The sequence below is a fragment of the Loxodonta africana genome, chromosome 7 (assembly GCF_030014295.1).
Source record: "Loxodonta africana isolate mLoxAfr1 chromosome 7, mLoxAfr1.hap2, whole genome shotgun sequence".
Classification (NCBI taxonomy): domain Eukaryota; kingdom Metazoa; phylum Chordata; class Mammalia; order Proboscidea; family Elephantidae; genus Loxodonta; species Loxodonta africana.
In genome coordinates, this window is record NC_087348.1 from 95439811 (window position 1) to 95459883 (window position 20073).

General features: G+C 36.7%; 1 protein-coding gene across 4 annotated transcripts in view; it reads right to left on the reverse strand.

Moving 5' to 3' along the window:
• Nucleotides 1-6341: 6341 nt before the first annotated feature.
• The window catches only part of RSF1 (remodeling and spacing factor 1), a 166621-nt gene continuing 152889 nt past the window's right edge, over nt 6342-20073 (reverse strand). For 2 of the 4 annotated variants that reach the window (XM_023558505.2, XM_010598170.3), the window contains exons 12-16: nt 15984-16051; nt 14656-14863; nt 12857-13077; nt 10532-10723; nt 6342-7882 (exon numbers count right to left, since the gene is read on the reverse strand). In XM_023558505.2, the coding sequence (XP_023414273.2) occupies nt 7311-7882; nt 10532-10723; nt 12857-13077; nt 14656-14863; nt 15984-16051 (1261 nt within the window). In that variant the 3' untranslated portion in view covers nt 6342-7310. Of the gene's footprint in view, nt 7883-7918; nt 8792-10531; nt 10724-12856; nt 13078-14655; nt 14864-15983; nt 16052-20073 lie in introns of those variants that run through there. The other 2 variants (XM_003418517.4, XM_064288738.1) reach the window with 2 other exon arrangements.

Genomic DNA, 20073 nt, shown 5'->3' on the forward strand with positions numbered 1-20073 from the left:
AGAACAATTCATCTACTCCTGAGTGATATTTCAATCTTCAACTGTTACAGGAAATTCTTAGCTTTCCATGTGCCACGAAGTTTAAAATAAACTAAGTTTGCAATACATCATGCTAAATACATCAAATTATTTAAATGTTTTTATTATGACATTGACATAAGTAAAAGAAATGACAAAATTAGTATTAATAATAAAACATTTTGAAAGAAAAAGTTACACAATTCGGCCAATAGCTATAAAATGGCTTTAGGCCTGGCTTATAACACCAAGAATTCTGATCAGACTATAGTGAGACAACATTGAACATCTCATTAACAAAAATATTGGCACCAGCCGCAACATATTTTGTTTTCACTTACAAGGAATATTGTACTTAAAACAATTGTGTACTGCAATTCTAACACACTAGGTGTTAACCCCAGAAGCTTTGAAGCTACTAGGAATTCCCATATTTTTTAATGCACGAAATCTAACTACTTTTCCTATTATTGGAATCACATTTCCAGTTCTCAAGTCTATCTCCCCCTCACACATGCAGTACGTTACCATACGGCAGAGAGCACTCCAGCATCCCCGTTTGACTACCGGCATGGTTGTGATTACCTCAAGAGTAAAAGATTCTGGCATCTTACAAGGTTAAGCTTTATGCTAATCTTGGAGCTTCTGCTCTAACTCTCATCTCCTAGAAACAAAATAGAGCATTCTGAGGACCTATTCCAGGAATAATTTTTTATAATGCATAGGAAAATAAAGCATTTCATATAAGCATGTCTAAAAATCCAGGAGGTGTTCTGATTAACACTCCCTGAATCCCACCTGCTGTTGTTTTAAAAACAAAATGACATCTCAAAACATATCATCCGCAAATTCTTACTAGGAATTTATATTCTTCACCTGGAAGTTCATGATTCCAGGCTTCACCTCATAACTGGTGAGGACAGTAGTGAAGAGGCTGACATCCAATATTAGCTGACAGCAGCTCAAGATAGCTTAGGCAGAAATTATGACATGCTTACGTGAATTTAATACTTAACAAGAACACACTTGTACTACAAAGAGGGGAATTAGAATACCAAAATTCACAGAGAGCAAAATACTGGCATTTCCACAAAGGTTTCTTACTATAATTTATGGTAAAAAGTGCCATTTAAGACTGCTAGAATCGGCAGCTCTGCGAGAGTTCAAAGTATTTTTTTAATGAGGAGGGAATTGAAATTTGTATCTGATTTCCCTTCCTACCATGGTTCCAGTAGACAAATATTCCTATGGAATTAAGTCTACTAAACAGCAAGTTAAAGGCCACCAAACAACTAAATTGAACAATTCTTGTTTTTCCCTCTTTGGCAGATTGAAAGGAAACCATGGACTGCTCCCCATGCCCTTATCATCTCAGCACAGGACACTCCCTTTCAAGGTACAGAAACCTAGTAGCAGGTTTGGGCAAGCTACAATTCAAATACCATCATCAAGAAGTTACTTTGATAAGAGAAGAAAACACCAACGAACATTGAGAATACCCTAGACAGGCATCATGAAAAACAGGCACTGTTAAGAATTTGCTACTAACTGTGCCAAATACAGGCTATTATAGCTGCTCTGATCCTGAAACTCCATTTACACTAATATAAACTAGAACTGCATTTGTATCTGTCTGTATGTATATGTGTTTGTGTGTATGTATGCGTGTAAATAAAATTTTCATGCAGTGATCTCAAAGCTTTGAGGACACAGGCCATTAGCCTAAATTCAAGGCTTGCCTGTATAGAAGTATTGACATGCACCAACTCTGCTGAAGGGCAGGAGAATGAAAAAGACCATGGCACGAAATTTTAAACAATTTTAGGTTTAATTACATAATGCACCTGTAGATGTTCTAGCATAAACACAACTGTAAAAATCTACATCCTATTTTAGGGTATTTTCCCACCTCCCTTAAAAGCTGTACAATTATAAAAAAATGTGACTCTCAAGCAAAATAAAATTTTTTTTTTTTTTTTTTTTTTGCAACATACAAATAAGTTAAACGATTCAGAAGGTCTTGAGCCATTAAGTTCCCCAACGACTGTGTTCTGGACGCCCGTAAGCGTGACATGCAGCTCCTGGTCTATGACCAGAACTTAATAAATACAGATCAAACAAAACCCCGACACACTTAGATTTCTTTAGAAACTGATGAAAGTCAAGAAAATATATAGTTAGGGTTAACAACTCCATTCTCAACTTACATCATCCAGTGGCAAAAAGAACAAGGCAGGTTATTTAGTCCTTAGTGCATTTTCCAGCTTGTACCGGTTTGGCAAAAACCACAAATGTAGTTCTTTTAGAAATGTTTTTTTCTTATTCAAAATGTCTAAGAAGCTTAATTAAATGATTTGTATTCATCTAATAATCTGTTATGCCCTCTCATATAGCTTATGTATAGGATAGGCATATCTTAAAGTTACTAAAATAAAAAGAACATCTTCACTAAATGAAATCACAATGTGCCAGAATTCTTTTACAGCATTTCCTAGAGTCAAAGTGGTTTAAGTATAAAATGGATAGAAAAAAAAAAAAAATTGAGCTTACCGGACCAAAACGAGGGGAAAATCTACTTATGGGGTCCTATTCTAAACAACTTCTGAGAAAGTCTGTATAAATAAAAACATGGTGAATGTACAATCTAGTTATATACCAAGCTCACTATGTTTTGGCTTATAATTACTGACTGCCTGCTGGGGAACGACTATCTTCAATGTATTTTACATAGTTACTTAGCAATTCTTGGCATTCAAAAAAACATTAAATGATAACTTAGACTTAAGTATCCTGAAAACAAATTAAGTATACACAACACAACAACCCAGTTTAGGTACACTGGTATCATTTTGAGCCTTGTCTTTCAGGATTGGTATAAAAATAATAAAGAAAATCAGCAATTAGCTTGCTGCTTCAAAGGTAGGTTTACAGGCAGGAACAGTGGATGAAATAGGCATGAATTTTATTCTAAGGAAATTTTATAATGGATCATACTAAGCAGGCAATGGCTAGGTAGATTATAGCAGATACACAGTCTTGGCATTCTCTGCTCCTTGGAGAATGTTAATCCAAAAGGAACCTCACTCTCTCTCTCGACTTTTTGTAATTAAATGATGTTCATAATTTTGTATCAGCTGCAATGCAATTATTTGCCATATTTCTTTTTATATTGTCAATTAATGATTTCAAAGGATTTTTATTTCTTCTAATGCTTATCTTATATGTATATATATATACACACACACATTTAAAGAAGATCTGGGTCTTTGAATACTTTTTCAAAATTAACCAGATTCTATACCTGTGAAGCAACGCCTTAAGTTATGGACCTGTTCCAGTGTCGGTGAGGAGCTGAGTTCACAACTTTTCCTGAATATTAAACTTGTAGATTCATTAGGTTCTTTACAGTTGTATGGAAGAGCAAACTAGTTAATGGTTAACATCTTTTATGTCTACAAACAAAAGCTGAAAAGGCATTCCTTATGACAAAGGAAATTCCATCAATTCCACTTAAAGATAATTAAATTTTCCCACCATTTTAATACTAAGTAACAATGTAAAGTTCCACATTTTCCTTAATATATGTACTTTATGCAAATGTGTATTTGGGGATGGGTTATACCAACCAAAAAGTGAATAGGACAGTTTGTAACATCCTTTAATAATTTGTTTAAAAATCTTTTTTCCCCACAACTTCTTTAACATTTGAAGTTCTTGATTCTTTGCCAGGAAACTTTTTTTTTTTAATTGCTTATCAGTAGATTTGACTTTATTTTATATGAAATTCCCCTTTATCCTCTATTTGCAACCTTGTCCACCTGGAAGGGGATGTGTCAAAGAAACCCACATACCTCAATATATCAGGGTATTCTCGAAAGTTTCTCTGTCATCATTTTGCAGTAATGTGCCAACAACAGAATATGTTTTCAACTAAACACAATTTCATCAGCAGAAGTCTAGAAAACCAAAGTGTATGTTTTCAGTCTGAGTCCTTTTCACATATAAAACCAACCAAACCCAGTGTTGAATTTTCACAAAGCAAAAGCTTTGAATTAAAATGAAATATATGTGAAAAGAAAAAATCTTTTCACATATATTTCATTTTAATTCAAAGTTTTTGCTTTGTGAAAATTTGCCTAGCTTTTAAGTCTTTACAACAGTGGTAAACTAAATATTCTGAATACTAAATTATATCTCCCCTTAATACATTTGTTGTAGACTGGAGTTTGTACTGGGGTCTAACTTGTAAAGGAAGTTTAAAGTACTAAAGGCCTGCATTATATAGCACCTACTGCAACTTAAATCCATGGTTAGTGCTGTTAACAAGGCTCCAATATGGTCTAAACTCCAGAAGAACTGCTGCCTTCCTATACTTTCTCCAGTTCTTAATGGCCATATATATTTGGACACAGAACATTTACTTTTTTTCTAAATATTCTATTTTTAAAAAACTTCTCAAAGCATTTAAATCGAGTATTTCAGTGAACACAGACTCTCTGAGGGACTAACTCTAAACCCTAAGCATGAGAACTGTTTAATTGTTCAAAATGTTATCACCTATAATCAACCTATTGGCTTAATAATTTGTAAGAATCAGCTGCTTGGACTGCATTCTTGGTAGATGAACCACAGCTAATCTGTTTCATCAGAATGTATGGTTAGAAGGGATACGCTATCAAGTTTACGCTTACTCAAGTTTTATAAATATCAGGCAGTGAGAGTGGTATTGTAACCCTTAAGCCAGTGGGACATTTGCTAAATGGAGTATTTAGTCTTTACTATGATAAAAATTACCTTCGTCAGAGGGATAAAAAGAATTCCTTATTTCCTATCAGGCATCCTGTTGAAATAAATGACCTACCCATTTGGTACTTCTGATCATCTGCTTAACTGAGAAGTAGAACTAACAGGTGGAAGCAGGAGCTGGTGTGTCTAGAGGTAGAGACAGGGCACATGAGAGAGTTTCCACGCTGTAGTGGTTTTACCTGGCTGCAGGACTAAAATAGCAGAGGGAAACGGGGTGGCAGGAAAGCCACCTGGACATCCTAATAACTTACCTTTCACTAGCAGGAATTCATCGAATGCCTGCCTGCTTTAGATAAAAAGGCCAAAATTCTTGACTGACTTTCAAATAAATGAAATAAACCTACCTAAAAAGAGGAAAGGAGGCTTTGTACGTGACTATGGCTCCTTACATAGCTGTTTTACGGTCTGTGAATGTAAGCCCTTCCCTCCCTTCCAACGGAACACTGTGTCTCACAATAAAAATCACAACTTGCTTGGAACCACATGCTATTGGTGCATCCTACTTTTAGGTTGCTTTCATTATTTTATTTTTTATACAGATACATACATAACTGGAATCAAAGCAAAAATATTAATGGGCAGGTACTACAGAACTAAAGTGAAACAAAACAAAACAAACGAAAGAACCAACATCAACTGAAAACAACAGCTATAAAGTTTCAAAGCCAAAAGATAAGATTTAGGGGCAACACCTGTTGAAGAAGGTAATGAAGGAATATAAAGTTTCTAGAGAGGTATTTATAATGCAAGTCTAACGCCAGCTTTTTAATAATAAAAATGAGAAGTGCTTTAGTATACACTGACTAGCACATATAATGCTTAATTTGGAAAAGAAAAATTAATGAAGTTCCTTGGGCCAGCAGCAGATACGGTGTGTCCATTGCCGGCAACAGACACAGCACTGGAACAGAGAAACCCAAATCCCAGGGCAAAAGTATTCACAGAAGTAATGGCTAAAGGTTTCAGAATTTGACAGTCAAGGTTTAATCACAAGTGCTATACTTTATACAATGTTATGGCTCTGCCTGAAATTTTACAGCTGTAACAGAAACTGAATAAAACAAAGTTCATGTTTTAGTGTCAATCACATGTTAGATATTTAGTTACAACCCCCCTTTTTCTTGAATCAAAAGGTTTTATCTTTCTTTGAAGTGTTGAGATGTTTGGAATGGACGTCGTGCCTTATATTTAATAACATTGGCGGTTCTCATTCAACTCTATGTTGGTCATGCGACTGTTGATGAATTTTAATAGAAGTCTAATGGCCAAAGGCCAAAACTACATTCAAAACCTGCGAATATATCCAGGCAGATAGAAAATTCCAACACACACACACACACATACACACATACATGCTAAAACTCAAACTAAAAATCTCCCAAAGGAACTGCTTTGTTTGTAGACTTCAATTTGAAGTAGATACTAAGGGCAAGAATAGACCAGTTAAAATTCACCTGAAAATCCCTTCCCCAACGTCAAATGTGCTAAAACATCACTGTCAGCTCAGCATCTCTTCATGTATGTTATGTATAAATGTATTTCTTTCAAAATGACATTCCAGATATTTAAACATAAGTGGCCAGAAAACAAGGATTATACATTATCTGCAAAGTTTACAGTCTACCTGGACCTTAAGAAAGACCACACTGATTTCACTAATAAATCTCCATTAGACACAGCATATCAAAGGCCACCTCATCACCAATGCATAAAGCTGTTTTTAAAAATTTGTTGTTAGCACAATCTGGTTGTCAAAGCTTCATTACACATTTTACTATATAAATACTTTTCAGATGATTTAAAAAAAAAAAAAAAAAACAAGAAACTCCGCTAAAACAGAAACTTAGGTTAGAATTCTTTATGATGGTACTTTCTCGGTCTCTTCTTTATTAAGTGTGGTTATCTCCAATAGTAAACAAGTTGATTTCACGAAGGCAGTTACTAAGTGATTTATGTATGATGTTATCTACAATTTGCAAACTGCAACAATACAGACTTGAACTTTTTAAACAGTCTGTTAATCATCATCTATGCCATGAATGTTTAAATATAATATATATTTAATATGAAAAAGCTAAAGCACAAGTGCTTTCTCCCACCCTAAATTCTGTTTTGGGCCCTCACGGATTTGGAATGCATTCTTATCCAACCCTTTTTCACAAAGTCAGGAGAGCTCAGGAAATATAAAGTCAAAAATATACAAATCTTTTGTTGTTATTACAATAAGATTTTTTTTTCCATGAATGAAATTACCAAGGACCATGAACTTGGAAAAAGAAAATCAAAAGGAATTTACAGCAATTATTTATCTTCAAAGTTCAAAACTGGTCACTTCACAGAAAGACTTCAGGGTTTGTGGAAATTTTTCTTCTAAAAAGTCATTCTGTAGTGGAGTTTTCTAGGAAAAATAAAACAACTTTCAATAACTGGCCCACTGGTGTGAGAGCTACCGTGGAATAAATTAGCACAAAAATGGAAAAAAAGTTTTATAACTGTTCACTGTTACAGACATAATCGACAAGGTCAGTCACTCTCAAAAGCTCATCTTCTTCCTCTTCTGGTGCCCCTGCCTCCTGCCCACCACTTGTCCCATTGGGAGCCAGGCTTACACTGACTGTGCTGTTGTCCTTGGGGGTCTGAGACTTCTCAGCTGATTTGCCAATCAAGTTCTCAATTGCTTTGCCAGGGCTCTGTCCATTGGTAGAAGGTAAATCCACTAAGCTATAGTCCAATGGGCTCCCCACCTTGCCTACATTTTCAAAGTCCTCTTCCTCATCACTTTCTATCCGGTAGGGCTTCTTGGTGCTCTCTGGTTCTGAGGGCAAGGCCCTGGGCTGGCTCTCAAGGGCAGGCTGATCTGCATCTCCGTGAGCATTGTCACAATTTTCCTCCTCATCAGTCTCAATCCGGTGTAGCCGCTTCCGGGATCGTTTGCCTTCATCGTCCTCCTCCTCATCTGCTTCTGAATACTCATCTGTGCTCCGGCCCCTCTTCCGAACGGACCGCTTTGATTCTTTAGCTAGCTCATCATCTTCTGAGTTCTTGGACATATAGCTCTCTAGAATAAACAGCACATTTAAGCCATTGGCAGAATTAACCATAAACAGATTTAAAGTAATTCTCCTTTTGCTGCCCATATCCACCCCACTTCCTGCTTCTACACTTTCTCATATATAAATATCTCTGTTTAATAATTTGGCCTATTTCATTCCTCTCAGTCCCACAATAATGCCCAATATGATTCACAGTATCCTTTACCTATGATTTTAGGAAAGAGCAGAATCAGATTTCTTCCAGAAGAAATTTCTTCTGGAAGAAATATGATGATCCTTGAATTAAATGAAGACAGGCTGGTCACAAACTAAGAAACTCCTTCCCACTAGCCCTACAAATTAAGGAATCATATAAACATACTGATAAGGAAATATTAAAACTGGGCACCCAACTCTGGACATCCGAAACACTGTGCCAGCTCTCAGTGTTTGTGGCTTTCTTCTTTGTCTTTACTTATATATCTTGGGTGATCTCACCAGTCTCGTGGCATCGTATACCATATATATGCTGCTGAATCCCAGATTTGTTCTTAGGCCACCCCTAAATTCTACACTTATGGATCCAACTCAACATCTACACTTGGATATCTAAACAGGCACCTCAAACCTAATGTGTCTATAAAACTGAGCTCCTAATCTTCCCCCTCAAACCTGCATCCTTCTGGTCTCTACCATCTTAGTTATTAACAACTCCATTTTTCTAATGGCTCAGTTAACCTTGACCTGTCAACCTTGACCTGTTTCTTTCTCCCATCCAACCTGACAGTAAATCCTTTGGGTCTACTTTCAAAATATATTCAAAATCAGACTACTTTTCATCCCTTTACTGCTACAGCCCTAGTCCCACTAACCAATCTCTCACCTGGATTATTTCAGGAGCTTCCCCACTAGCTTTTGCCCTTGACCCATTCAATCTATTCAAAACACAGATAGCACAGCAAGTTAAAATGTTAAGTTAGATCATATCACCCTTTGCTTAAAACCCTCATCTCACACAGAATAAAATCCAACGTCTATATAATGGCCTGATTTGTGCTGTCCAAAATGGTAGCCACTAGTCATGTGGCTGTTTAAAACACAAATTAAAACAAAAAAAAACTTAGTTCTTCATTCACACTAGCCACATTTCAAGTGCGCAATAGCCACATGAAGTTAGTGGCTATTGTATCAAACAGAACAGATGAAGAACATGTCCATCACTGCTGAAAGTTCAACTGGACACTGCCACTCCTCATCAGGAAACGGCAACTGTATTCTGTAAAGGACTAGAGAGTAAATATTTTAGGTTTCGGAGGCCAAACTGTAGCATGAAAGCAGCTATAGATAATATGCAAATGAACGAATGTGGATGTATTCCAATACAACTTTATTTACAAAAATAGGTGGGCTGTAGTTTGCTGACTGCTGCTTAATATCATCTGGCCCCTCTGATCTCTTTGCCCTCATCTCATACTATTCTTCCCTTCACTCACTCTGCTCTAACCACCCTGGCCTCCCTTCTATTCCTTGAACATGCCAGGCACAAGCTTGCCTTACGGCCTTCACATCTGCTGTTCCATTTGCCTGTGTCACTCTTCTTTAAGATAACTGCATGGCTCACACTCAACATTTCCTTCAGGTCTTCAGTCAAATGTTGTTCCTAGTGAGGCATTTCATACTACCCCATCTGAAATTCCAACTGGTCCCCAGTCTTCATTTTCTCCTTTATCTTTCTCTACTGCATTTCTCCATCTAACATATATTTGACTTACTATTGTCTCTCTTCCTCCAGCTAAAAGTTATATGAAACAGGAAATGTTTCTGGCTATTTTATTCACTGTTATAACAATTCCCAGAATAAACCTGGTTAAAGAAATACTTGTATTTAATAGCTGAATTAATAGATTTATGTTTGTCTTTATGACACATAAAGACAAATACACACTCAACCAGATGTTCACCACCTTCTTTAGCCTTCCGCATCCAAACATTTCTTTCCCTTACTTCCCTGGCTTGGGCTGAGAACTTAAGTGACAAGGATCTATGAAAGCAAACAATCTTCAAAACAGATCATAAATAATGAAGAATTAAATATATGAAAAAGAAAGGGGAGAAGGTGAGGGTGGGATAATTTAAAACAAACTCAAGAAGAGCTCTAGATTAACTAAAAAAGACTAAGTTGATGGCAGAAATTCCTATTTTAGCGTGTTTCTTGCACTTCTGGTGTGGGACACAGCTCAAGCTATAAAGAGATGAAACCGTTACCAACTAAGCTCACAGGCAACGTGGAGAGAGACAGTAGATACCTTTATCGGAATTGTTTAGCTATTCAGGCATAGGAATTTATTTCAAAATTGGGGCCATGAATAATAAAGGAAAAAAGAAAAGAGCAGGAGAACTCTTGCTCGGATCATAAGCTTCATCTTCTGAGACTTCTAGTTTGAGCAAAGAGTTTACTTATTATAATGGAGACCTTAAAAATTCGTATCTTATCAAGTATCATTTATTTCCACTCTAAGTAGTGACCAGGCACAGAATAAGGAGTTTTGTCTCAAAATTATTACTGATTACATTTGATTTTTAAGAAATAGTACAGAATCACAATCCTCAGTTCACTTTTTAAGTTCTATTTTTGCCTCGTTCGAACTACTGTAAACAGGAGATCTATTCCTTACCTTCACTCTCTGAGCTGGAAAGCCTGCGCTTGTGAACTCGCCTTATTTCTTTGCCACGTCGTAAACTCTTTTGGGAACCATCACTTTCTGAATCTTCTTTGTAGTTAATTTGTCTTTTCTGGTTCCTCCTTGACCGCCTTCGCCGAGTTTCTATAAAATCATCACTGAAATCATCACTAAAATCACTTTCTGCTGAAAAAGAAAGGAAAAAGAAGTACAAAGTTTAAGTCTATTAAGTAGAAGTGTGGCCAAGTGAGGTTATAAAAATGTAAAACACACCCCCCCCCCATGCCATCAAGTCTATTCTGACTCCTAGCGACCCTGTAGGACAGAGTAGAACTGCCCCCAAAAATGTAAAGCTGCTATAAACAGTTTAGTCATAAAAATTTTTAAATGAACAATAACTTCATTAGTCTCTTTCTTTTTAATTAATATGAGTAACTTACAGGAGTCTTTCATGACAAACCTCATAAATGTATGCTATTAATAGTCAATCCTCAAGATTAAAAAATGTTTTATATTTTTTAAAAATAATCCTTAATAGCATTCAACCTAGAGCTACCAGGTCAGCACTAGAGCTGCCACAGCTGTCCTTTGTGGTGGACAGACACTATTCTGTCTCCTGACAATCTGCTAGTCCTACTTGTAGCTAGAGTCATACCTTCATAATGTACTGCTGAGGTTAAACCCTCTAGCCATAGAAAACTGAAGAGCTTGTTCCAAAGTACAGAATTGGAGGTTTTTTGATTTTGCCTAGGTGGAATGAAAATATGCTAAATATAGCACACAGGGTTACTTACACTCTCAGAGTGTTGCTAGATAGCACTGCTCTTGCTGTGCCTGATCAATAAAGGGCTCACTCAGTTCTTTGCGTCAGAGCTCTTCTTCAAGAGTGCTAACAAATTCCACTGAACTGTCACATCCCGTCTTGTTCTTTAATGCATTTCACATTTCAAAATGACTAGTCAACAGTTTGAAGGGGTGCCCTCTGGCCAAATCTGGAAATAACTGAGCCTAAATAGTGATGGTAATGGATTTTATCCATTGACTAAATCAAGAATCTATGAGCACATACTGATAAATAAGTAGAAAGATACAGAAAGAGGGGAAAGCTCTTCTTTACAGTAGACCACCAAGTAATAAATATTTTAAAAATGACGGAGTTAGACAATCATTAATGGATGTTAAAACTAGTGGGTAAGACATGTGATAAGGAGCAGGATATTTATATAGTCTCAAAGTATCATCCTACAAATTTCCTTATTATTTGCAAAGGGAAAGATAGTACAGTGAAGGGCCCTGGAAGACACAAAATTACTTCTGTGATATTCTAGTCAAAGATGCATAACATGAATCTAATCATGAGGAAACACAAAAACTGGAGTTGAGGTACATTCTACAAAATAATTATTATATGTTCTTCAAAAATATCAAATCAAGAATGATGAAGTTTGAGGAATATTCCAGAGTAAAGGAGAATAAAGAGACATAAATAAATGCAATATGTAATCCTGGATTAGATCCTGGACTAGGAAAAAAAATTAGGCATAAAGATCAATATTGGGATACGATGAAATCTGAATGTATACTGTTGACTTGATAATAGTATTATATCAATGTTGCATTTTCTGATTTTAATAAGTATACTGTGCTTATGTAAGAGAATGTCCTTGTTTTTAGGAAATAAAAGGGCATGATGTCTCCAACTTACCAAAAAGTTTAGAAAAAAAATAAATAAACAAAAGAAATTGCAAGACAGGCCAGAGTCATGGATGTAATACTTACGTCTGTGGTAATTCTCTAATAAGATGACAGCTACCTCTTTGCCAATTCCATAAAACACTCATATGTGTTCTTTTAGCTATTGTATCCTATTTATTCAGCTAATAAGGATAAGCATAAACTATGATAACCTCAACTACTGCTTATTTATAAAAACCACTGGCTCACTGATGGTGGTCTAATTATTAGAGATGATTGGTGATCCTTCTTTATCCAATAGCTGGGCATCTCGGAAAAAATGTTCTCAGCTTACTGAGAATGACTCCCAAGAAATACCATAAAGTCTAGGCATGGAAATACTTGGCACCAAAAGGATTTAACACAATCCGAAATGAATTTGGTATGAAGTTAACACATCCATTTATGTGTATTTTCTGAATATGCTTTATCTGAGAAATTTAGTTACTGGTAGGTCATAAGAATAGAACTGAAAACATTTTATCAGAAAACTTACATATTACAATTGAATGGAATTTTAAGAATTCTTAACTCCAGAAGTCTTAAGAATTGAGTTGGTGTGATGCAGATTTAAGTTATTTTTACCTGAGTCTCTACTATTCTCTTCAGATTCCTCCTCTTCATCATCATCAGAGTACTTTTTCTTTGGGGTCTTTCTCCGCAAACGCCTGCTTTGCCTCATTGGCCGGGAGGGGTGTCGCCTCAGTCTACGGCTACAGAAGTCAGTGTCACTGTCATCGTTAGATGGTGGATCTTCTTCACTTTCATCTGGGTTGTCATCAGATACAACAAACTCATCTTGAGATCTGTCCAAGAGAAACCAGGTGAATTACCATGGTGCACTTGGAACCATGAATCCATCTTTGAGAGATCTGAGTTCAAGTTATAGCAAGTCCAGTGAATCAGTAAGTAATGGTTAGTGCAACATATCTGGGTAATTGCATCAATTTCCCTGTTTATAAAATGGAGAAATGTTTTGCTGCCTACCTTTTTCTTAAGGGGTGTTATGCAGATGGATTGATGCTGACTGTTGTACATAAATTACTCTGGCCTCTTGGTATGTTCCCCAAGTACCTTAAAATTAACATGTCCAGAAATGAATTCATTATTTCCCAACCTGCTCCTCTCTTTCGTGTTCCTCAGTAACTTAAACCAAAAACCTGGTATTTATCCTAATTTCATTTCCCACATCTAATCAATTACTAATTCCACCTGAGTCTCTCTCTTAAAAAAACGATACCCTCAGAGCAGATTCCTTTCTCCTCTTCAGGCTCTCATCTCCTACCCAAACAATTACAACAACTTCCCAAATGGCCTAATGTCTGGTCACAATTCCCCTCAATATTTCCTTCAAATGAACGCCAGGACAAATCTTTCTGAAACATAAATCTCACATTAGTCTGATGTTTAAAACCCTCTGGTGGTTTTTCATTATCTTCAGGATAAAGTTCAAACTCCTATGCGTGAGGAACAAAACACTCTATGATCAAATTCCTTTAAAAAAAAAAATCTCTTACCTTTACCTCCAGCAGGGCACTTTCTAATTCATCCATAAATTCTTGCTATCCTGAGCCACAAGGAATTTACCAAATATTCTATGATGCTTTTTGCCTTGCTGCCTTGGAAACAGGAATTCTCTGCTTGGAATGTCTTCTTTCCTCATCCTGCCTCTAATCCAAAACTCATTGATGTGCCCAGTTATTCATTCTTCAAATTTCAGATCAAGCTTAATTCCACTGTGAGACTTTCCTGGATCTCCCTGGATTGAGCCAACTCTCCTCTGTACTGTGATTTACGCTTTACTATGTATTTTTTTTTTTATATTTTAGTAACAATCATGCAACATGGCTCTTTTTGGTCTATATGACGGTTCCTTCCACTAAACAGTCTGAGAGAAGCAACTTTGCAGTATGGTTTCAATGCCTGATCTGTAGGCAAGCTTTGCCTAATCTCCCAGATGGGATTACGTGCCCCACCCCAATCTCCATGGATCACTGGAGAATAGTTGTGAATCTAAATACTTGTCTATTTCTCACACTTGACTGGGAACCCCTCAGGAACATGGATGGTGTGTTAACTTTGTAGCTCAGAAAGTGGCACAAAGGAACATAAAAAGGCTCTCAATAAGTGAAAGTTCAATTACAGTTAATCTCATTTAAATACAATTTTGAGTATTAAACAACTAACCACAAACCTACTTTCTGTTTGAATCTAAAAAGGACCAAGATCAGCATTCTTAAATCTGCTTTAAATATCCTGAAAATAAACAATAGTTCTCTTGTGCATATGCCACAAAAGCCCCATCACAACACGGCCAAGCCTCTCTCTGCTAGTCCTGTATACGGCTGCATCTAGGGAACAGGGTCTACTGGTAGACTACCTACCCATCACTGATCTTAAATTCATCCTCACTCTCTTCTTCGTCCAGGTTGCTGTCACTGTCTAGATCATTCAGTCGCCGGCGTTTCTTCCGTCGGGCAGCAGCAGCCCTCTGGGGTCGTTTATTTTCTTTTCTTTCTTCCTCCAAAATAGTAGAGATGTCTTTCCCACGGTGACCTGTGATGGTGGAGATATCTTTTCCTCGGCCAACTCCTGAGTTAGAGAGAGAAAGAAACTGTACATTTATTAAATGCTTCCCTTTCATTTCTAGAGACTGTCGTTATTCTCTACTTAAGAGCACTTCCTTTGATTTCTCAGTTTTCTTCCCACATATATGCAGTCTTCTCACAATTCAGCTGATAGGGTTCTCATCAAGAGAGTTTTAGCGCTCATTTATCCTACTGAAAAGAAGTTCACTATGTAGAGAATCTCTTCTTTCTTTATGGAGGTTATTCACACACCATAATATTCACCCTTGTGAAGTGTACGATCCAGAGATTTTTAGTATATTCACAAGTTCTGCAACTATCACTACTAATTCTAGAACATCCTCATCACTCCAAAAAGAAACTCCATACCCATTAGGAGTCACTCAAGAATGTCTTCTTGAAAACTGTCTTTTGGACACGGCTTTAGAAAGAGGTATTTTTTTTTTTTTACTATTTGCAGTTCAGAAAAAAACAAGAATTCAACAACAAAGATGTAAACAAGACACACATCTAGTGACTTCTTCAGGCGCACTACAACCTACTTATTATTAATCCTTCCTAGAGTGCCTATAATAACTAAATAGAAACCACATGCCACACATCAGAACACTGGTAATCGGCTATAAAAACCAAAAAAAAACCAAACCCACTGCCACTGAGTCAATTCCGACTCATAGCGACCCTACAGGACAGAGTAGAACTGCCCCATAGAGTTTCCAAGGAGCGCCTGGCGGATCTGAACTGCCAATCGCTTGGTTAGCAGCCGTAGCACTTAACCACTACGCCACCAGGGTTTCCACTTTGTACATTACTGATCTAAAAATCGTAGAGAACAGGAAAATTTCACTTGATTATCTATTTGGAACCAGAAGAAAATTTTTATGGGGGAACATTTATATTTTATATCAGACCATAAAACAAAACCACTTTTAATATAATTAGTAAGATCTGAGCTATAGGCAAAGATTATTTTCACAAATTATTTTGGTTGGAGACAATTAATATTAACAGTGCTTGTGATGTACAAAGGGGAGGGGAATACAAAACCTATGGTCACTGCCCTAATCAGGGCCTACACCTTGCTGGCAGAGTTATATGAAGAAAAGAGAATGATAAACACATACCTCCTCCATCAGCTTCTTTGATATCATCTTCTATAGCTTCATCAATTGCTTCATCAAACTCATCAAATCTAAAATATATATAACATTCATGTTACAGCCTGTCCTGACATATGGGTTAGGAGGGCCTCGATACAAAAGAGCTCTCTGCCACTTCTGAACTGTGTGGCTTGACCACATCACCCCACTCATCTTAATGTCAATTTCTTCTTTTGTAAAATAGAGATTTGTAAATCAGTACCTAGTTCATAAGCTGTTGTTTGCTTTTCTAAAGATCATCTATACTAGTGGCCAGCAAACATTTTTTAAAAGGGCAATGCAGTGAAGATTTTAGTCTTTGCAAACCAGACAATTTCTGTTGCCACTCCTCAACTCTGCATGGTAGCGCAACAGCAGCCGCAGACAATACAGAAACAGAATGAGCCTGGCTGTGTTCCAACAACATTTTATTTATGGACACCGGAACGTGGATTTCATGGAATATTATTCTTCTCTTGATGTTTTCAACCATTTAAAAATGTCAAAACCATTCTTAGGTTATGGGCTGTACAAAAAAAACTAAGCTACGCTGGATTTGCTATACAAATCATACAGCAAAGTAGAACATTAGTATCCCACAAATAATACTAAGTATAAGAATTATATTATTACTGAAGATTATATTATTATTCCTTAAATCATAAGCAGACTGTCAGGTTTTTAGAACTAGAATGCACTTTCTCTACTTAAAGAAAAGGATCAAGACTACACAATTCCTAAGATGATTTCTTCATATATAAAATACCTTTCACTTTAAGGCTAAGGTGACCAAAGGGTTGAAGTGACTTGCCTAAGACTGCTAAAAAATATGGTAATTATTAGCCATATGTGGCTATTTATATTTAAACTAAATAAAATGAAAATTCTGCTTCTCACGAGCCACAGCGAACAACACATAAATAGAACATTTCCATCATCATAGTAAATTCTATTTGACAATGTTGGATTAAGGTCACAACAATGGATTAAAAACAGCATCAAGACTAAAATCCAAATTGGGAAATTCATTAAAGGTAGGGGTTTTCTCTCTAGGAAAATATATTCACCCAAAAAAAGATCAAACCCATTGCTGCTGAGTCAATTCTGACTCATAGCGACCATACAGAACACAGCAGAACTGCCCCATAGGGTTTCCAAGGAGTGGTTGGTGGATTTGAACTACCGACCTTTTCGTTAGCTGCCAAGCTCTTAACCACTACGCCACCAGGGCTCCAAGGGAGTATTACTAGAGGTCCAAGTGAAACGAAATTCTTGACAACTTTAATCTTTTCTCCATTTATCATGGTGATGCTTATTGGTTCCATTGTATTCTTTCATGACTTATTCAGTCTGTATGTTGAGCAAGTAATCAGAGAAAACGGTCTTTATGAAGAAAAACGCGGCTTCAGGATTGGAGGAAGACTTTAACAACCGATGACATGCAGATGACACAACCGTGCTTGCCGAAGGTGAAGAGGACTTGAAGCACTTACTGATGAAGATCAAAGACTACAGCTTTCAGTATGGATTACACCTCAACATAAAGAAAACAAAACCCCTCACAACTGGACCAATAAGCAACATCATGGTAAATGGAGAAAAGACTGAACTTGTCAAAGATTTCATTTTACTTGGATCCACAGTCAACGCTCATGGAAGCAGCAGTCAAGAAATCAAATGACATATTGCACTGGGCGTATCTCCTGTAAAAGACCTTTTCAAGTGTTAAAAGCAAAGATGTCACTTTGAGGACTGAAGTGCGCCTGACCCAAGCCATGCTCTTTTCAATCGCCTCATATGCGTACAAAAGCTGGACAATGAAGAAGCAAGACCAAAAAAGAATTGATGCCTTTGAATTACAGTGTTGGTGAAGAATATTGAATATACCATGGACTGCCAGAAGAACAAACAAATCTGTCTTGGAAGAAGTACTGCCAGAACACTCCTTAGAAGTGAGGATGACAAGGCTTTGTCTCATGTACTTTGCATATGTTATCAGCAGGGGCCAGTCCCTGGAAAAACGCATCATCCTTGGTAAAGTAGAGGGTCAGTGAAAAAGAGGAAGACCTTCAACGAGATGGACTGACACAGACGCTGCACCAATGGGCTCTAAAAACAAGGATTGTGAGGATGGCAGGGGACCACGTAGTGTTCCGTTCTTTTGTACATGGGGTTGCTATGAGTCAGAACCAACTTGAGGGCACCTAACAACAACAATAACACAACAATCCACATCTATCTTCTTGTTGCTAAGTGCCATTGAGTCAACTTGTGACAGAGTAGAACTACCCCATCTGGTGTCCTAGGCTATAATCTTTATAGGTGCAGCTGGCCAGGTCTTTTCTCCTGCAGGGAAGCCTGATGGATTCAAAACACCGACCTTAGTTAGTAGCCGAGCGCTTAACCTTTCTGCCACCAGGGCTCCTACTCTATCTTAACTTTGTTTCTAAGGAAACAGAACCCTGTGTCTACTTTTGCAGTCCAGACCTGATATTGACCCATTTACAGGGCCTTGCTTTACTCTGAGCCTCTCAAAACACTGCTTCATTTAAATTTCACCTAACGTACATCCTTCTTCAGAATCCTACAATAACTACCTTTTTCCTTTGTTTGGTGAGACACTCCGTAGTTCCTCTGTGAGATTTTGTTAGACTACAGGGTTGTTCTTGGTGTTCTTACTACAAGTGAAATCACTGACTTTAAAAGGCATTCAAAATTTTAAGGTAAGAATTATTCTTCAAAGGGTTGTATCAATTTATAATACAACCATGAAGTAAATTTCATCACTGAGTTTTTTTTTTCTAATTGGAAGATGAGTTATTTTCTTGCTCATTTAGTTTTCATTTGATTACTAATGCCAAATATTATTTTCTTGTATATTGGTCATTTTTACTTTTTCTTTTGTAAAGCACTAGTTTGTATTCTTTGCCTCCCCCCCTCCCCCTTATGGCCAGTGTACTCATCTTTTCCTACTGGTTTGTAAGAGTTTTATATTTATTTAAGATTTTAACCTCTTTGTCATGTTGTGATTATTTTTATTCAATGTGTTTCCCTTTTAAACTCTGCTTTTTTTTTTTTTTAAGTTTTAAGAAAGCAAAATTGACATCTTGCTCTGTTACAATTATGAAGTGTACCCATCATGTCTCCAGTCAGACAGTCTCCCCCCCCTCAGCATAAACAAACAAAGTCACCCTGTCTAGTTCTAGTCTCCAAAATAAATGAACCCTGAATTTCCCATGAGCAACTGATTCTCTAACAAAACCAGCTTTATCCTTGCCTTCTAAAATATTAGTGCCTGAAGATATGCAAAAGCCTTTGGAGACAGCATGTGAAAAACTGCTATATTTCTACCATGAAAAAACTATACCCACTGTACTTTTTAAAAATTCATAAGCCATTCCTTCTAAATTCTAATGCCTTTACGAAACTTCTTTGCAAACAAACATTTTCTTTTGTAAATGCTTTGAGTCTTAACAATTTTTAATTTTTATGTAATAAATATCCTTTTCATTATTGTTTCTGCCTTTGGTGTTATGCTTAAAAAGGTTCCTCCTCACACTAAGACCATACACCTTCCTTTAATCACTTTTGGGAACAGGGTAAGGCATAAATAAATAAATCGCACTAAAACACACAGTTTACCGTAAATTCCTAGATTAATGTTACATACAATTTTAGAGCTGAGAGGGATCTTAGGAATCATCTGGGTTAATCTACCATCACAGATGAGATAACCAAGACACAGGAAATGAACCACGCAAAGATACACAGCTAGTAAGTGGCAGAGCCAGGAATATAATCTTAGTCTTCTGACTTCCAATCCAATGTTCCCTCTAATAAACTCAGATGTCACCCTCTCAGTTAGAAAAGATAAAAATCTAATAAAGAATTATTAAATGATAGTAAATCTCTGATTCTTTTAATAACCACAATTACATCAGGTCTGAAAGACAATATAATCAGTTCTGTGATGGTTCTTTTGAAAACTAAAATTTGTTCCAATGTGACTGAAGTATTAGGAAACAATGTGAGGATAATATATATTTCACACTCGCTCATGCGTGATTTCATTCAT